Source organism: Strigops habroptila, chromosome 1 (assembly GCF_004027225.2).
Source record: "Strigops habroptila isolate Jane chromosome 1, bStrHab1.2.pri, whole genome shotgun sequence".
In the NCBI taxonomy this organism is placed as follows: Eukaryota; Metazoa; Chordata; class Aves; order Psittaciformes; family Psittacidae; genus Strigops; species Strigops habroptila.
Window position 1 is genome coordinate 36,715,686 of NC_044277.2, and position 14,060 is coordinate 36,729,745.

Below are 14,060 nucleotides of genomic sequence, written 5' to 3' on the forward strand. Positions count from 1 at the left end.
AGGCTAATGATAAATAGGAGGACACCAGTGGGACTGTAAGACTGTGCAATATTGTCAGAATAACAGGTTTCCAGTATGTGAGAGAGTGGAGTCGGGTATACGTAGGATAGTAAGTAGATGAATCAACTAATTCCAGCTGGACAGAACTCTAAAATCCACAGAAACTGTAACTTGACATTTGTCTCCATTAAATGTTTGGTGGGATTTGCCTGGGCCACAGCTCTGCTGAGGGAGCACCCTGCATATTTCTGATGCTATTTCTGATTGCACTTCAACCCCTCCTTCAGGTCATGGCGGGCATCAAGGTGATGAGAGCAGCTGCTAGCAGGGAAAGAGTTACAAGCCACCCTGAAATGTGGGCAGCACCTCAGTGCAAGGAGCAGCAGGAACCACCCATCATCAACCAGATGTTTTATGGTGTTAGCTGGGCTCCCTGGCTTTCCAAATGTCACAGACCATATCTAAGGACAGCTATGTTAGACTCTTCATCTCTGCAGGAGTCCACATTTGTCTATTTTTAGAAAACTGTTCAGTTGAGTAAGTCTTCACTTGGACTGTGTTCAGTTCTGGGACCCCCAACATGAGAAAGACATGGACCTATCGGAGTGCATCCAGAAAAGGCCATGAAGATGATCAGAGGGCTGGAGCACCTGTGAAGACAGGTTGAGAGAGTTTGCGTTGTTCAGCCTGGAAAAGAGAAAGCTCAAGGGAGACCTTAGAGCAGCCTTTCAGTACCTAAAGGGAGTCTACAAGAAATATGCAGAGGGATTTTTTACAAGGGCATGTAGGGACAAGACAAGGGGGAATTGCTTTAAACTGAAAGAGGGTAGACCTAGAGTAGTTGTTGGGAAGACATTCTTCACTGTGAGGGTGGTAAGACATTGCAACTGGTTGCCCAGAGAAGTTGCGGCTGCCCCATCCTTGGCAGTGTTCAAGGCCAGATTGGATGGGGCTTTGAGCAACCTGGTCTAGTGGAAGGTGTCCCTGCCCATGGCAGGGAGATTGAATCTAGATGATCTTTCAGGTCCCTTCCAACCCAAACCATCCTGTGATTCTATGATTCTATGAATGAACACTTACAGAATACATTTTTGTTGTATGGATCCATTGCAATTCTATGCCTAGCGATACATATAGTCTACGCCTTTGAAAATAACTGATTCTGTTGTTTTATGACAACTGGTATATCAAAATTCTGGGCTTTTGTGTTGCTTGTCCAGATGAACAGAAAGATGCAAACTGCTTTTCAAGCCTTCCAAAAATACCGATAGTCATACCTATTTTACAGAAATGCCAGGGCCAGGAGAACGCTGTCAACGTGGCAGCTACAGTGCTGTTTCAGTGCCAGGCAGTAAAATTTACATTTTTAAAAGTCTGTGCCAAGTGTATTCATCCGTTGGTCAGTAAAAACACATTTTGTTTCAATATCTCAAGTCATTATGGCCTAAAGGTGAGAGTCACGAGTGCTAAAGCCCAGTGATGATCTGTGCTGCTGGCTGTAGTTTGGCAAATTTCATAAGTCCTCCTTTCCAGTGAAGTAATTTAGGGTAGTTGTTGTCTGGGGATGTTTGAGGATGTTTGATTCTTGTATTGCCCAATGGAAGTGTAGTGCAGCATCCTCCTTCTCGGTCATCCTTGATATTAGCCATTTTATGACAAAAATTCTCTTTTCTAGAAAGCAAATAGACTTAACCACATGGACAATTGCAACGCATGTAAAGACATTAGTAGTGGGTTCCCAAAAAATCCTTAGTTAAGCAAACTCATATATTTACATACGAAGGTAATCACACATACAAACATATATAGGTCTGTTGCTAGTATTAGTTATTGATAGTTCTTCATTCATTTTGCAAAAAAATAGCATATTTATAAGAAATTTACCACTGCTAGACCTGCTACTATTTGTAACTACAAATATTAAATTAAATGTGAGGAAAAGTTCTTTCTCTCTTGTTTGATTATTGCCAACAGACACTCAATGGTGTCCATAAATGTAATGACATATGTCAGATAAAGCAATGTAGTAGTTTTCCAGTAGTGGTAATAAGTTATCTTGTGCGACTTAATATTTGTAAAATGATGGCATATGAGGTTCCTATTGAACCTCCATGAACCCCATACCACACTATGGGGAAACTTCCTTCTTAAGAGCAAATTCACCTTCCTCTCTGTTTTGAATGTACAGCTGAGCTCTGAATACAACTAGCATAAGGAAGAGAAAAATATATCATTTTTTGTTTATTAATTTTGTCCTGTGGTTTCATTTAGGGAATAAAGCTTTCCCTCATGGTGTATGGAAGCCCTTTCCTTTATTTTTGCTCATGCACAAGAGAGGTTTGAGCTTCCTCAGATTGACCTTTTGGTGTTTCAGTCTTGTTTTCATAATAAATGTTGAAATCACAGTTGAGGTTTTGTGGCAAATCTTCCCCTCTGATTTCACTGTTTTTTCCTTATGCAATTTGTATGCAACCCAGCTTCTGCTCCACAAATTCACATACAGTACAGAATTATCACTTCTGACACTTATGATATATGTCAATGTCATATTTATGATCTAGTATTTAGCAGCAATAGTGCTATCAACCATTTCTCAAAAAAGTCCAGAAACTATTTAGAAATTTAATAATGATTTTAACAATGTATTTTGCCTAGGCTCCAGACTCTGCTTTATTAAAACCATTCAGTAACTCTGACAAGGTGGCAACAAGCTTCTGAGTTCATTTTTAGGAGAAAATGATTCACAAACAGGATAGTGACAGGTTCTAATGATTACAGATTTCACATATTCTGTTCATTCAAAAGGGCTTACATAGATTGATAGATCTACAAAGAAAGAAATGAAAAAATGAAGGGAAGAGATATAAATAGACTTTTTCATTAGGATGAATGATGGCAGGGATTAACCCCACTACAGCAGTGTGCCTTCTACATGCCGTTTTCATTTCTTTTGAACTGCTATCAGCTTCTTTCTAAGTAAAAGTTAACTACAGGCTGAAACGTAGGTAAGGTGAGCGATAGATGGAAATAAATGTTTCCTCAAGCATTATTACTGTTCAGGAAAGTGTCCATCAGCCAAAATGTCAGGCTCAAAATCCATTTAAGCACTGCACAGAGGCTAAACAGGCAGCTATTATTAATTTTTAAGTCTGCCTGACAGATTTCAGACCAAGAACTAGGGTTAACTTGATGCACTGAATATTGCAGAGTACTTTTAATTAGGGAGGCTTTGAATCTCAGATGGCTGAGGATTTATTCTGTTCAAACCACTGCAAAAATATGATAGAATAGCTGCATCTGCTTAAGAAAAGAATCTGCTGCATCATATTAAAATGTATAAAGTTGATCTTTCATTGCAGTTTCTTGGACTTTTATCTTAATGTAATCCCTGTCTACTTTTAACCTGACTGTTTTGAAGCACAACTGTATTTCTCTCTTAAAGGTTTCTTCATTATTCTGCAAGTTAGCAATGTGAAACTTTCCAGAATAAGTCCTGTTGTTCTCAGCTAATTACCAAATGAAACCATTTTCCCACTTTGCCTTACACAGACATTTCTTCATTTAAAACATATCTGTGGGATTGCTATGAATGAGTTAACATTTGTCTTCAATATATTTACCTATAAGCATAGAGGACTCTAAAATACAAATAGATATTTTGACATAAATTTGCAGAAAGTGAGACACTAAAGGGCTATTTAGTTGCTTTTGACTGGATTCAGGATCTTATAAGGGAATAAAAAAAATAACAAATCAGAAATTATTTCCCTTCACTGGTTGCAGAATCTCCTAGCTGTATCTATGCTGCTGCTATGATCAACTTCCAGCACATTGCTCTTGCCTGTGCCTCAGGTCATCCTCCCCTAACTAAAAAAATCTATTCATACAAGAGTCTAGAAGATTATATGTAAAGGTACAAGTGAAAATGGGAAACTTGCCCATTCCTAATGAAGGACATTGAGCTAAATTACACCATAATTTCCAAGATGACTGAGATGATTTTTGCTTGTAACAAAAGTTACTGCCATCGGCAGTTCTGAAAGACAAGCAGAAATTAAACGTGGATCCCCAATTTTTTTGTGGAGAATGGGCACTGGGTTAGGATCACCCTAGCTCTTGATGTGTTTTACTGGTTAATAAATGTCAGTTGTTCTCCATTCTCAATGATTAAAATTTCCATTGGTATCATTCCATTGGACCCGTTGGAGCAAGTCCAGAGGAGGTCGTGAAGATGATCGGAGGGCTGGAGCACCTCTCCTGTGAAGACAGGTTGAGAGAATTGGGGTTTTTAATCCTAGAGAAGAGAAGGCTCCGGGGAGACCTTAGAGCAGCCTCCCGGTACCTAAAGGGAGCCCACAAGAAATATGCAGAGGGACTTTTTCCAAGAGCATGTAGGGACAGGACAAGGAGGAATGGCTTTAAACTGAAAGAGGGTAGATTTAGAGTAGTTGTTTGGAAGACATTCTTCACTGTGAGGGTGGTAAGACATTGCAACAGGTTGCCCAGAGAAGTTGTGGCTGCCCCATCCTTGGCAGTGTTCAAGGCCAGGCTGGATGGGGCTTTGAGCAACCTGGTCTAGTGGAAGGTGTCACTGCCCGTGGCAGGGGGGTTGGCAACCCAAGCCATTCTATGATTCTATGATCATATGTCACAAGACACTCAAAAGACAGTAAGGTAGGCTTGCAGTCGGAGGAAAGTGGATCAGGCCTTGCACGTCAAAGACAGATCTTGCCACAACTCTTCTGACGTAAACACATTTTCTAAGCGGACAAGGCCCTTAACGTGACAATGACCTTCTTACGCGGCCCTGAATATAAACCACATATGCTCTTTAGCAGGTCACTGCATTTTCCATGTACATGTTGCATTTTTGATGAGAGTTTTGTCTTTCACATATGCATAAAACACAGATGCGTAAAGCACACTATACAGGACTAACCAAACCCAACAATTATATAACATGCTTGTATTATATACACAAGCATATTATTATATGTAAAAAGTATAGAGTCTGTCTTCCCAGGTACACATATATCTGTGTTTATATGTGGGTGTGCAGGTACACACACTATTACTCTTTGAAAGGCACTATAGTTTGTGCCTTCCTTACCAGTCTGTTACCCTGTGTTACCGATTCCTAACTAACTGTCAATTCCCAGCTTTCAAGGAAGCATTATCTGGGCTTTTCCTCCTCCTCAAGACCTACATTTTATGTTGCTTCTCCAAGTGTTCATATTTCTCCTTTACGATACCAATCTTTATCCAGACTCCTTGCACCTTTTCACAGTACAGTATGTGCACTGTGCTTATGACTCCTTCCCATTTTATCTGAGAATCTCCTTGATATATTTTCTTCCTATTAGAAATCTGAATGAAAGCGTTAAAATAGATTTCACACTAACATCTGTTGCATTATGATGGAGAACTGAAACAGTTTGTAACAATGGAAAAGTATTTCGTTTATGGTCCTTCACACTGTTTTCAATCTGAAAGTCTGTTTTTCCATCACAGTCATGAATTACTTGAATTATGCTTTCAATAAGATTTTTGAGATATTATCAAATGCTTTCCTACAAACGGAATTATTTTTTTCTACTATATTCATTTCACCCACTAGTGCCATTCTGTGAAGAAGTGAAACAACTATGTTAAGATTTATGAATAAAAGTTTATGAATAAATAGTTGATTGTTTATTATTAATCCTATAGCCATAAACTGGTATTGGCATTTGTTCCTTTTTTTTCCCTAGAGGTAGATATTTTACTGCTTCACTCCCCATATATGAGAGGAAGTATCTGACATGATCACATATTGTCCCTTTTTTATAGACTTGTTTTTGTATTCACTCCTCTTTGCTCATCCAATATTATTCCATCTTCACTACTGCTTTTACCAATTGCTCTGGTAGTCATGTGGGTATGGTGACCTTGTTAAGTAATTCTTGTAATCTCTTTTCATACAGCATCCTACCAAATTTTCAGGATATTTGTATTTTTCCAATGCCCATTTAATGACTTTTGACATATATATATATTTTTTTAAAGGTGTGCACACAATTTTTAAACAATATGGGTAGTTATATAAGGGTTTTATTGATAAAGGCAGGTAAAGCGCATCGGATCAGCGTTTTACATGTATGTTCTAGTTAGAGTTTAAGATTAGTTTAAGATTAGAACAGGTCTATCTATTGATCAGAGTGACACTGCACACTGTAAATGGCTTGACCTGTCATCTCTATTAGCTTCATTGCTGATAAAGCTGTCATTTGGAAAACCAGACTAACTGGCTTCAGGAGCTTAGATTCAAATTTAAATGTACATACATAAAGACTTACATAAATATATATATGCAATGTGGATTTTCAGCAGTGTAACTGGCTCATGCAAGTGGTTCACAGATCTCTATGAGGAAGTTTAAGAAGTACAACCCTGACAGCTATATAAGGTGAGACTATGTAAACAAGTATGTCTTTGAGTACAATTGGTTGTGTACATGAATGCCAGATTTTGCCAATTTTCAAACTGTTCTTCACCTTGTTAGTTAATACAAGACTAAGTCTTACCCCACAGACGGAGAGGTATGTATCAGTACTTACAGCTGTCTTCCTCCTCCATGAAAATACTGATCACGTAACAGGCATACACAAATCCAATCAGCTGTATGAAAGAAGACGAAAAGTAATCATTAGAATACATCAAACACTTACTAAGATTTTAGTACAATGGTGTATAAGTACAGGTACCACAGCTAAATTTTAGAAAGATACATTTCCTGTATTTATGTGTAAATTTCAGTGCAAATGATCACAAACAGCTTAATTAAAGAGACTTTCTCTCTTTTGCTCATATTGCCTTATATTTTAAAATCTTTCCCAGCCCCTCTGAGATCAGTATTAATGAATACTACTATTGAATAATACTGATGAAAACCACTTGGACCTTGATGATCAGCTATTGTTTACATTCCTTTGTTTGTCCAAAGTACCTCTGTTCTCACATGACTTTGTCCACATAAATGTGGGCCCCCAAGCACCTAATTTATGTGTTGTGTTGCATAAAGTGTCCCAGTAAAGAACTGTTTAACGAAAGTTTAATTTGATGTGTGAAGTGTCATAGTTGAACTCATCAGTGTCAGGAAATACCTTATCAGAAGGGTCTATCAGTAAATCACATTAACTATGCAAGAAATGAGCAGACTCATTTCCCTGAAGGACAACACAAGTAAAATCATGCCATTATTTCAACTGCATCTCCCACAAACACATCCTTGTCCACCCAGATCTGTGTCACTTGTGCCACCGAAAGGAAGGGATTAAGATCTTTAGGATCAGGGAATAGAAACTCCGCTCATTTGCTTTCCATATAGACAAAATGTTTTCTTACGACTACTGCCAAAGAAGAAGCAAATCCCACTGGGCAAGGAAACGATTAAACTGCATTGCCCAGACATGTCCATGCCTCAGAAAATATTGTTTGTGCAGCTGTACACAATTCATGCTATCTGAAAGCCTTGAAAAGCCTGTTCATGAGAGATTTCTAAAATAACCCAGAGATTAGTTTTAAGAAAACTCCCCTTTCTCTGGTCCATTCAAAAAATCTAATTAAAATAGTTCTTCTAAGGGCGTCATGGATCAACCATCTGAGAAAGAGGTAATTAATGGTATCTAGACAGGTATAAGCTCCTTCAGAAGCACAAAAATAATTCCAGCCTGCTTTCTGGTTGGGCTGCACGAGGAGCTTTACAAGCAGCTCCAAGCACCTCTTGGCAGACAAAAAGCTTGTCCACACAAGGGAATTCAGGGAAGTTAAGATGAATTAACTAAAGCTGTGAAATCAATGCACATAGGATAAAGTACATTAAATCCCTGTGTGGCCTTTCCCATTCAGAAATAAAGTGGCCTTAGTTCACTGCAGCTCAATCCTCCTCTAAGGGATTAATCTTCCCCATGGAGATTTAAGCTACAGTACGCGAAAGCCGAGTTACTTGTGAACGAGACCTATCACAGTGCTGCAGCACAGTCCTGTTAGAGCTTCCTCTCCAGGACATTCACCTCAGTGGTGTTTCAGGAAAGAGAGTTTGACCCAATGTCCCTGTTACTCTGAGCAGGCTGCAATATCGGCCGCTTCCTTGGTTTTTTAGGGTTCAAATTACTGGGACAGCATTGCCATACCCTCTGTCAGGTGGACACCACTTTGTTGTACCAATGCTCTGAGCCAGCTAAATGCAAACTAGCTGTGCCTGAGCACCCATGGCCCACTGTGCCCAGTGTCATGTTAACTGCAGCCAACAGGACCAGGAGCCACGGCAGGTCTGGGGTGTTCAGTGAGAGCCCATGTTTACCTGCTGAAGACTGTGCAGGTGGGTAAGAGGAGTTCAGCTTCCTGTTATTAATGAAAATGGGATCCTGTGGTTCTCCTGGCCTGCACATTCAGAACCATCACTGGCTTACAGACTTCTTGAAGGATTAAGCACATTTTTTTCCCTAAACTTCACAGTTTAGAGCACCATTCAGGCATTGCAACTGGAGGAATATGATATAAAGGCTTCCAAGGTCTCTTCTCCCAAGTAACAAGTGATAGGAGAAGAGGAAATAGCCTCAAGCTGTGCCAGGGGATGTTTAGATTCGATATTAGGAAAAACGTCTTCACTTGAAAGGGTGGTTAGGCACTGGAACAGGCTTTCCAGGGAAGTGGTGGAATCACCATCCCTGTAAGTGTTCAAAAACCATGTAGACGAGGCCCCTAGTGACATGGTTTAAGGGTGCACTTGGCAGTCCTGGGGTAAGGGTTGGACTTGATCATCCTAAAGGTCTTTTCCAACCTAGTTTATTGTATGATTCTATGAAAAAATGATAGTACTTGAGGTGTATTGCTTGTGCAATCTGAACGTTACAGATAGACAGATTAAAAAATCATCGCAATAGTGCTACACAAATGTGACAAAACAGGTGAGTTTTCATGAGGGACTGTCACCTATTTATTTACAGTATGTCCTGTCTACCATTCATATTGCGGAATTGGACTGTGTAAGTGACTTGGGTATCTTTCTTTTCCCTAAACATGACTGAGTAAATAATGAACAAATAATGACAAAAATGAACTGTAGTACAGCTTGTGAAGGAAGATCAAATATTTGAAATTATTTACCATTTTCCAATTTCTTTGTGTATTTTTTTTTAATTAGTATTCTGCATTAAATTTACTTTTATGAATGCAATTCCTTCTTTAAAGATACATGTGTACTCCATATCCATGCATATTATGTAAAACATCGGTTTGCAAGGGCTTCCAGCAAATTCTCCCGCATGTATAAAACAGTGGACAGGTGGATAAAGCAGAGAAAGAGACTTTCACTCTAATGTGTAACGAACCGACCTGACACAAAGAAGAAAGCAACAAGGGAAAATACGCTAAGAGATCTTTCCTCCGAAAAAAGTATGTGGCATGGCAAGCCTGATTGTTTTAGCAGTCCTAACAACTTATATCTTGCTTGTTCAGTAGATCTTGTCCTTAAAGTAAATCTTTTCCCACCCTCTGCAGTGTTTGAAATACACTTTGTCTAATCTATGACCTTGCAAAATCAGCAGCCTCTCTGCTTCTCAGTATTTCTTTATATTTCTCGGTATTATTAGATAAATATTCCTCAGTCAGATAGAAATCACTGCCATCTGTTATATTTATGGCATACACTTGTTTAAAATACACCATTTCCCCCAACCTGTTTAGTTATTAATGCCAGGGGAAATAAAAAAATATATTCACCCTCTCCCAGTTTCATGGTCTTCTTAGGGGAAAAAGAAAGATCAGGTTCACGCTGGGAGGTATCGTAACCCACAATATTCCAAAAATATCTTTCTGTAATTAAATGGCAGCATGCACATTTCTGAAAGAATAAATCAAACAGGAGGAAAAAGAGCCCTTTACCACCAATTGTCAGGTATTGCTTTTCAGAGATGGACAGCAATGTTTGGTTTGTAACTAACATCCTAGTAATTATAGTTGGGTAACTGATACCTAAAGTACAATTAACATGAAGTGATAAAGTGGGAATATATCCTTCTACAGATGAGACCCATTTCCAGATCCTTAAACGAGTTACAGACACCACAGTGTGAATATTTTTATAAATGAATTAATTAAAACCTCTTATTTGGCTTTATTGATAGACACACTAATAAAATATTTATTCCAACAAATTACTTTTTCTATCTTGATTAACCCAGCTACTATTTAATTAATAACGTTATGCTCATGTGAACCCATCTAGCCATCATGTTAATTGCCAATTTGCAGTGAGCTGACTGATATGTAGTGCTCAGTTTCTTGATATTGGAAACGTTGACTATTGGCCCGGCACCAAGTGATAGACTTCAATGTGTGTTCTCTGATAACTAAAGAAAGTGTGATGCAAATGAGCTGGAAGATACTTAATTTGCTCATCTTGAGTTTCAGTAATCATTCAAAGAGAATGATAAAGTGGTTGGAACAGGATATCCAAAGCAGCAAAGGTCACTAGCACCTGAAAGTATAAATGGGAGCCTCTGTCTTAATACAGAGAGCAATCTAGATGCCACGGTGAACTTGTCTTGACAATGTTGTGTTTCAAGACATGGAAACCTTCTGTGATTCTTGCACTGCACAGGGGAATCCCTGTCTTGCCTGCAGAGCCCAGTCTAGTAACCTGTCTCAGAAAACACTTGTCAGTGCTATTCTGCAGAAAATCAAGTAAGAAAGTGAAGGAAGAGGTTGTTGTCCCTTGCTTTCATCCAGCTACACAGCTGTTATGGTACACATCTTGCTCTGGAGAGAATAAGCAATACATAAAATACTCAAATATTTCATGGAATCACTGAATGGTTTGGGTTGGAAGGGAACTTTAAAGATCACCTCATCCAACCCCCATGCCATGGGCAGGAACATCTTTTACTAGATGAGGTTGCTCAAAGTCCCACCCAGCCTGACTCTGAGCACTTCCAGGATGGGGCATCCACAAGTGCTCTGGGTAACCTGTTCCAGTGACTCACCACCCTCACCCTTACGTTCGCCTTCTTCCTTATGCTCAATCTCAATCTACCCTTTCAATTTAAAACCATTGCCCCTTGTCCTCTTACTATAGATCATGGTAAAAATCCTCTCTCCGTCTTTCTTTATACATATATTTATAGGTAGATATAAATATATACATATATTTATATAAAGCTCCCTTTATATATTGAAAGGCCACAATAAAGTCTCCCTGGACCTAAATAATCCCAGTTCTCTCAGTCCTCAGATCATTATCATGGCCCTCCTCCAGACATGCTCAAGCAGATCCATACCTTTCTTGTGCTGGGGACTGCACAGCTGGATACAGTACTCTAGGTAGTATCTCACAAGAGTGGAGTAGAGAGGGAAAATCACCTCAGCCTGCTGGCCACACTTCTTGTGATGCAGCCCAGGATATGATTGGCTTTGTGGGCTGCAGGCACATATTGCTGGTTCATGTGCAGTTTTTCATCCACCAGGATCCCCAGGTCACTCTCCACAGCACTGCTTTGAATACCTTCATACCCCAGCCTGTACCAATATTAAGGATTGCCCTGACTAAGATGCAAGATCTTGCACTTGACCTTGTTGAACTTCATAACGTTCACACAGGCTCATTCCTTGAGCCTGCCAAAGTCCCTGTGGGTGACATCTCTTCCCTTTAGCATATCAACTGCACTACTCAGCTTGGTGTCATTAGCAAACTTGCTGAGGGTGTGCTCAGTCTTGCTATGTTATTAAGATATGACATACCACTGGCTCACTCTTGCTATGTTATTAAGATATGACATACCACTGGTTCCAGTACGGATCACTGAGGGACACAGGTTGTTACTGGTTTCCATTTGGACATAATTCTTTGGACACAACCTTCCAGTATTTTCAGAACCACCAGTATTTTTATACCAAACCAATTATTTCTTCAATGACTAGCTGGTACGTGTTACTCTCATTCTCCTAATCATAGCAATGAGCAGGCTTAGGGTGTGGGGAACAACTGTAACCTAGGCTAAGCTGTCAGAGACTTCAGTGTGGGGTGCACAAAGGGATCTCTTATTAGTGAAACATGGGTACATTTATATGATGCTATTATCAAGGCTTTTGATGCATAATTTATTTTCTGCTGATAGCCTTAGGTAGAAATGAAGTAGTACTCTCTGTTATTTTTCTCATGTGCAGGCAGTATAGTCTCTGGGGGACCTAAATGCTTTATTCTAACTAAAATGTCTAGGCTTAAGCTACAGACATCTCATGAAATACAAATGTCTAGTTTAACATAAGTGAAATTAGGTTATATAATTGTCCATCATTAAACTGTAAGAAACTATGAAAACATGTAAGAAATTAAAAAACTAATCAGCTGAGCAAATTATGCTGTGACATATAATTGTTTTAATAAATTAATATTGCTAGAATATATCCTATTAAAAATAAGAACCGAAATGAGTGTAAAATGTATATTTACTTGCAATTTAATGTATTTTAATAGTTACCAGTTAATGTGGATTAACCTTTCTCTACGAAAACAAGGAAAAACATAAAATAAAATTAGAAGTGATAATTTAAATCAAGGGTATTTTCTGAAGACTGAAATATTTTTTATTAAAATTGATGAATCAGATAATTTTGATTCAAATCTTTCTGCTTGACTATTTCATCATCACCTGTGGCCTTTATATACACTCTCACAGTATGTGATTACTTGAAGTTCCACTGGTTCAAAGTAGACATGTGAGTGTATACCAGATATTTAAGATTATGTGAAGCAGTGCCCCAGGCTATCAGGTTAATCTTCAAGATTAGGTGTACAATAGGACACTTATCACTGTTAAGCTACTACGAAGTGTTTTGTAGAGATCTCATTACAACAACATAGGACCATCCAAATAAACTAAATAAATGTTCAGCAGTCGGGGCTCCCAGAGGATGAATGTGATCCTACAGGTAAACTAGATTTGGAAGATTCCTCCAATCAAAAAGGTAATGTAACTGTGCTTCACATCCTTCCTTGTATATACCAAATCTACCCAGATTGTCATCTCAATGAATATGGCTTTTTTTTGACTTTTTTTTTGCTCATGACAGCTAAAGAACATTATTTCCCATGCATCTCTGTAGTACTTCAAAAGTATAACCTGGCAAACATTCTAATAAAGGGGTGAAACATGAGTAGTTCATCTTCTAAGCAGCCTACTTGCCTCTAACAGTCTCAATACTCTGCAAAGAGGACTGTAAAACCCTTTTCTTCCATTAAAGACTAGAAAAACTTTAAATCAAAATGAAATATATATATGAGAAATAGGATCTGTGAGTATATATGAATCAGCAAGAAGATAGATAGATAGAAATACAGCCAAGATTATCAGGCACAGTTAAAGTATAACTCCATGTACTACAAGACAATGACAAAGGAATCAGGATCAAGAGTAACAGTAGTATATACTTGTAGCATAATAATAACCATTCACTATAACTGCATGATTATATACTATATACTATTGTATATAATTATCCAATTATGTCACTGTATGTAATTATGCACTGTAACTGCTCGATTATATATGTTTTATTAGAAATATATTGTAAAACTATATAATTATAGACAATTTAAAAACTGAATTAGCGAGTCTCAAAGGTTTTTGTTTTCTAGAACTGTATGATGAAATGCACAACATTTTACAGTGGTAGCAGTAGGACCCTGAAGCTTAAGATACTTAGAAATCTAAAAACCATAAACGCAAACAAACAACTGGAAAAATGTCCAGAAAACATAGCAGGATACGGTAGCAGCAACACCTGAAGTACATTATGTGGTCTAAACATTTTTTTGTTTGTTTTTCTTTCATCTTCCTAAAATCTATCGGATTTGATTTGAATAAAATTCAGCCTTTAGGGGCACTGTCTACCGATTTCAACAACACTACCCAGTGCCAGTCTGGTCCAGCTGTGCCATTTACAGCTATAGGGGAGAGATCCCAGAGGCTACGACTCTGATAGGCCTTAAAATGTTTAAGGACTGTAAAAGCGGGTGACAG

The 14,060-nt window shown here is 38.4% G+C and overlaps 1 protein-coding gene across 5 annotated transcripts in view; it reads right to left on the reverse strand.

The window, feature by feature from the left end:
• The window catches only part of NKAIN3 (sodium/potassium transporting ATPase interacting 3), a 353,092-nt gene that overhangs the window by 17,125 nt on the left and 321,907 nt on the right, over positions 1-14,060 (reverse strand). For all 5 annotated transcript variants that reach the window (XR_003991859.1, XR_003991860.1, XM_030489680.1 and 2 more), the window contains one exon: positions 6,597-6,657. Coding sequence is in view for 3 of the 5 variants with exons in the window: in XM_030489680.1 (XP_030345540.1) it covers positions 6,597-6,657 (61 nt within the window). In the remaining 2 variants the exon portion in view is untranslated. The remainder of the gene's footprint in view (positions 1-6,596; positions 6,658-14,060) is intronic.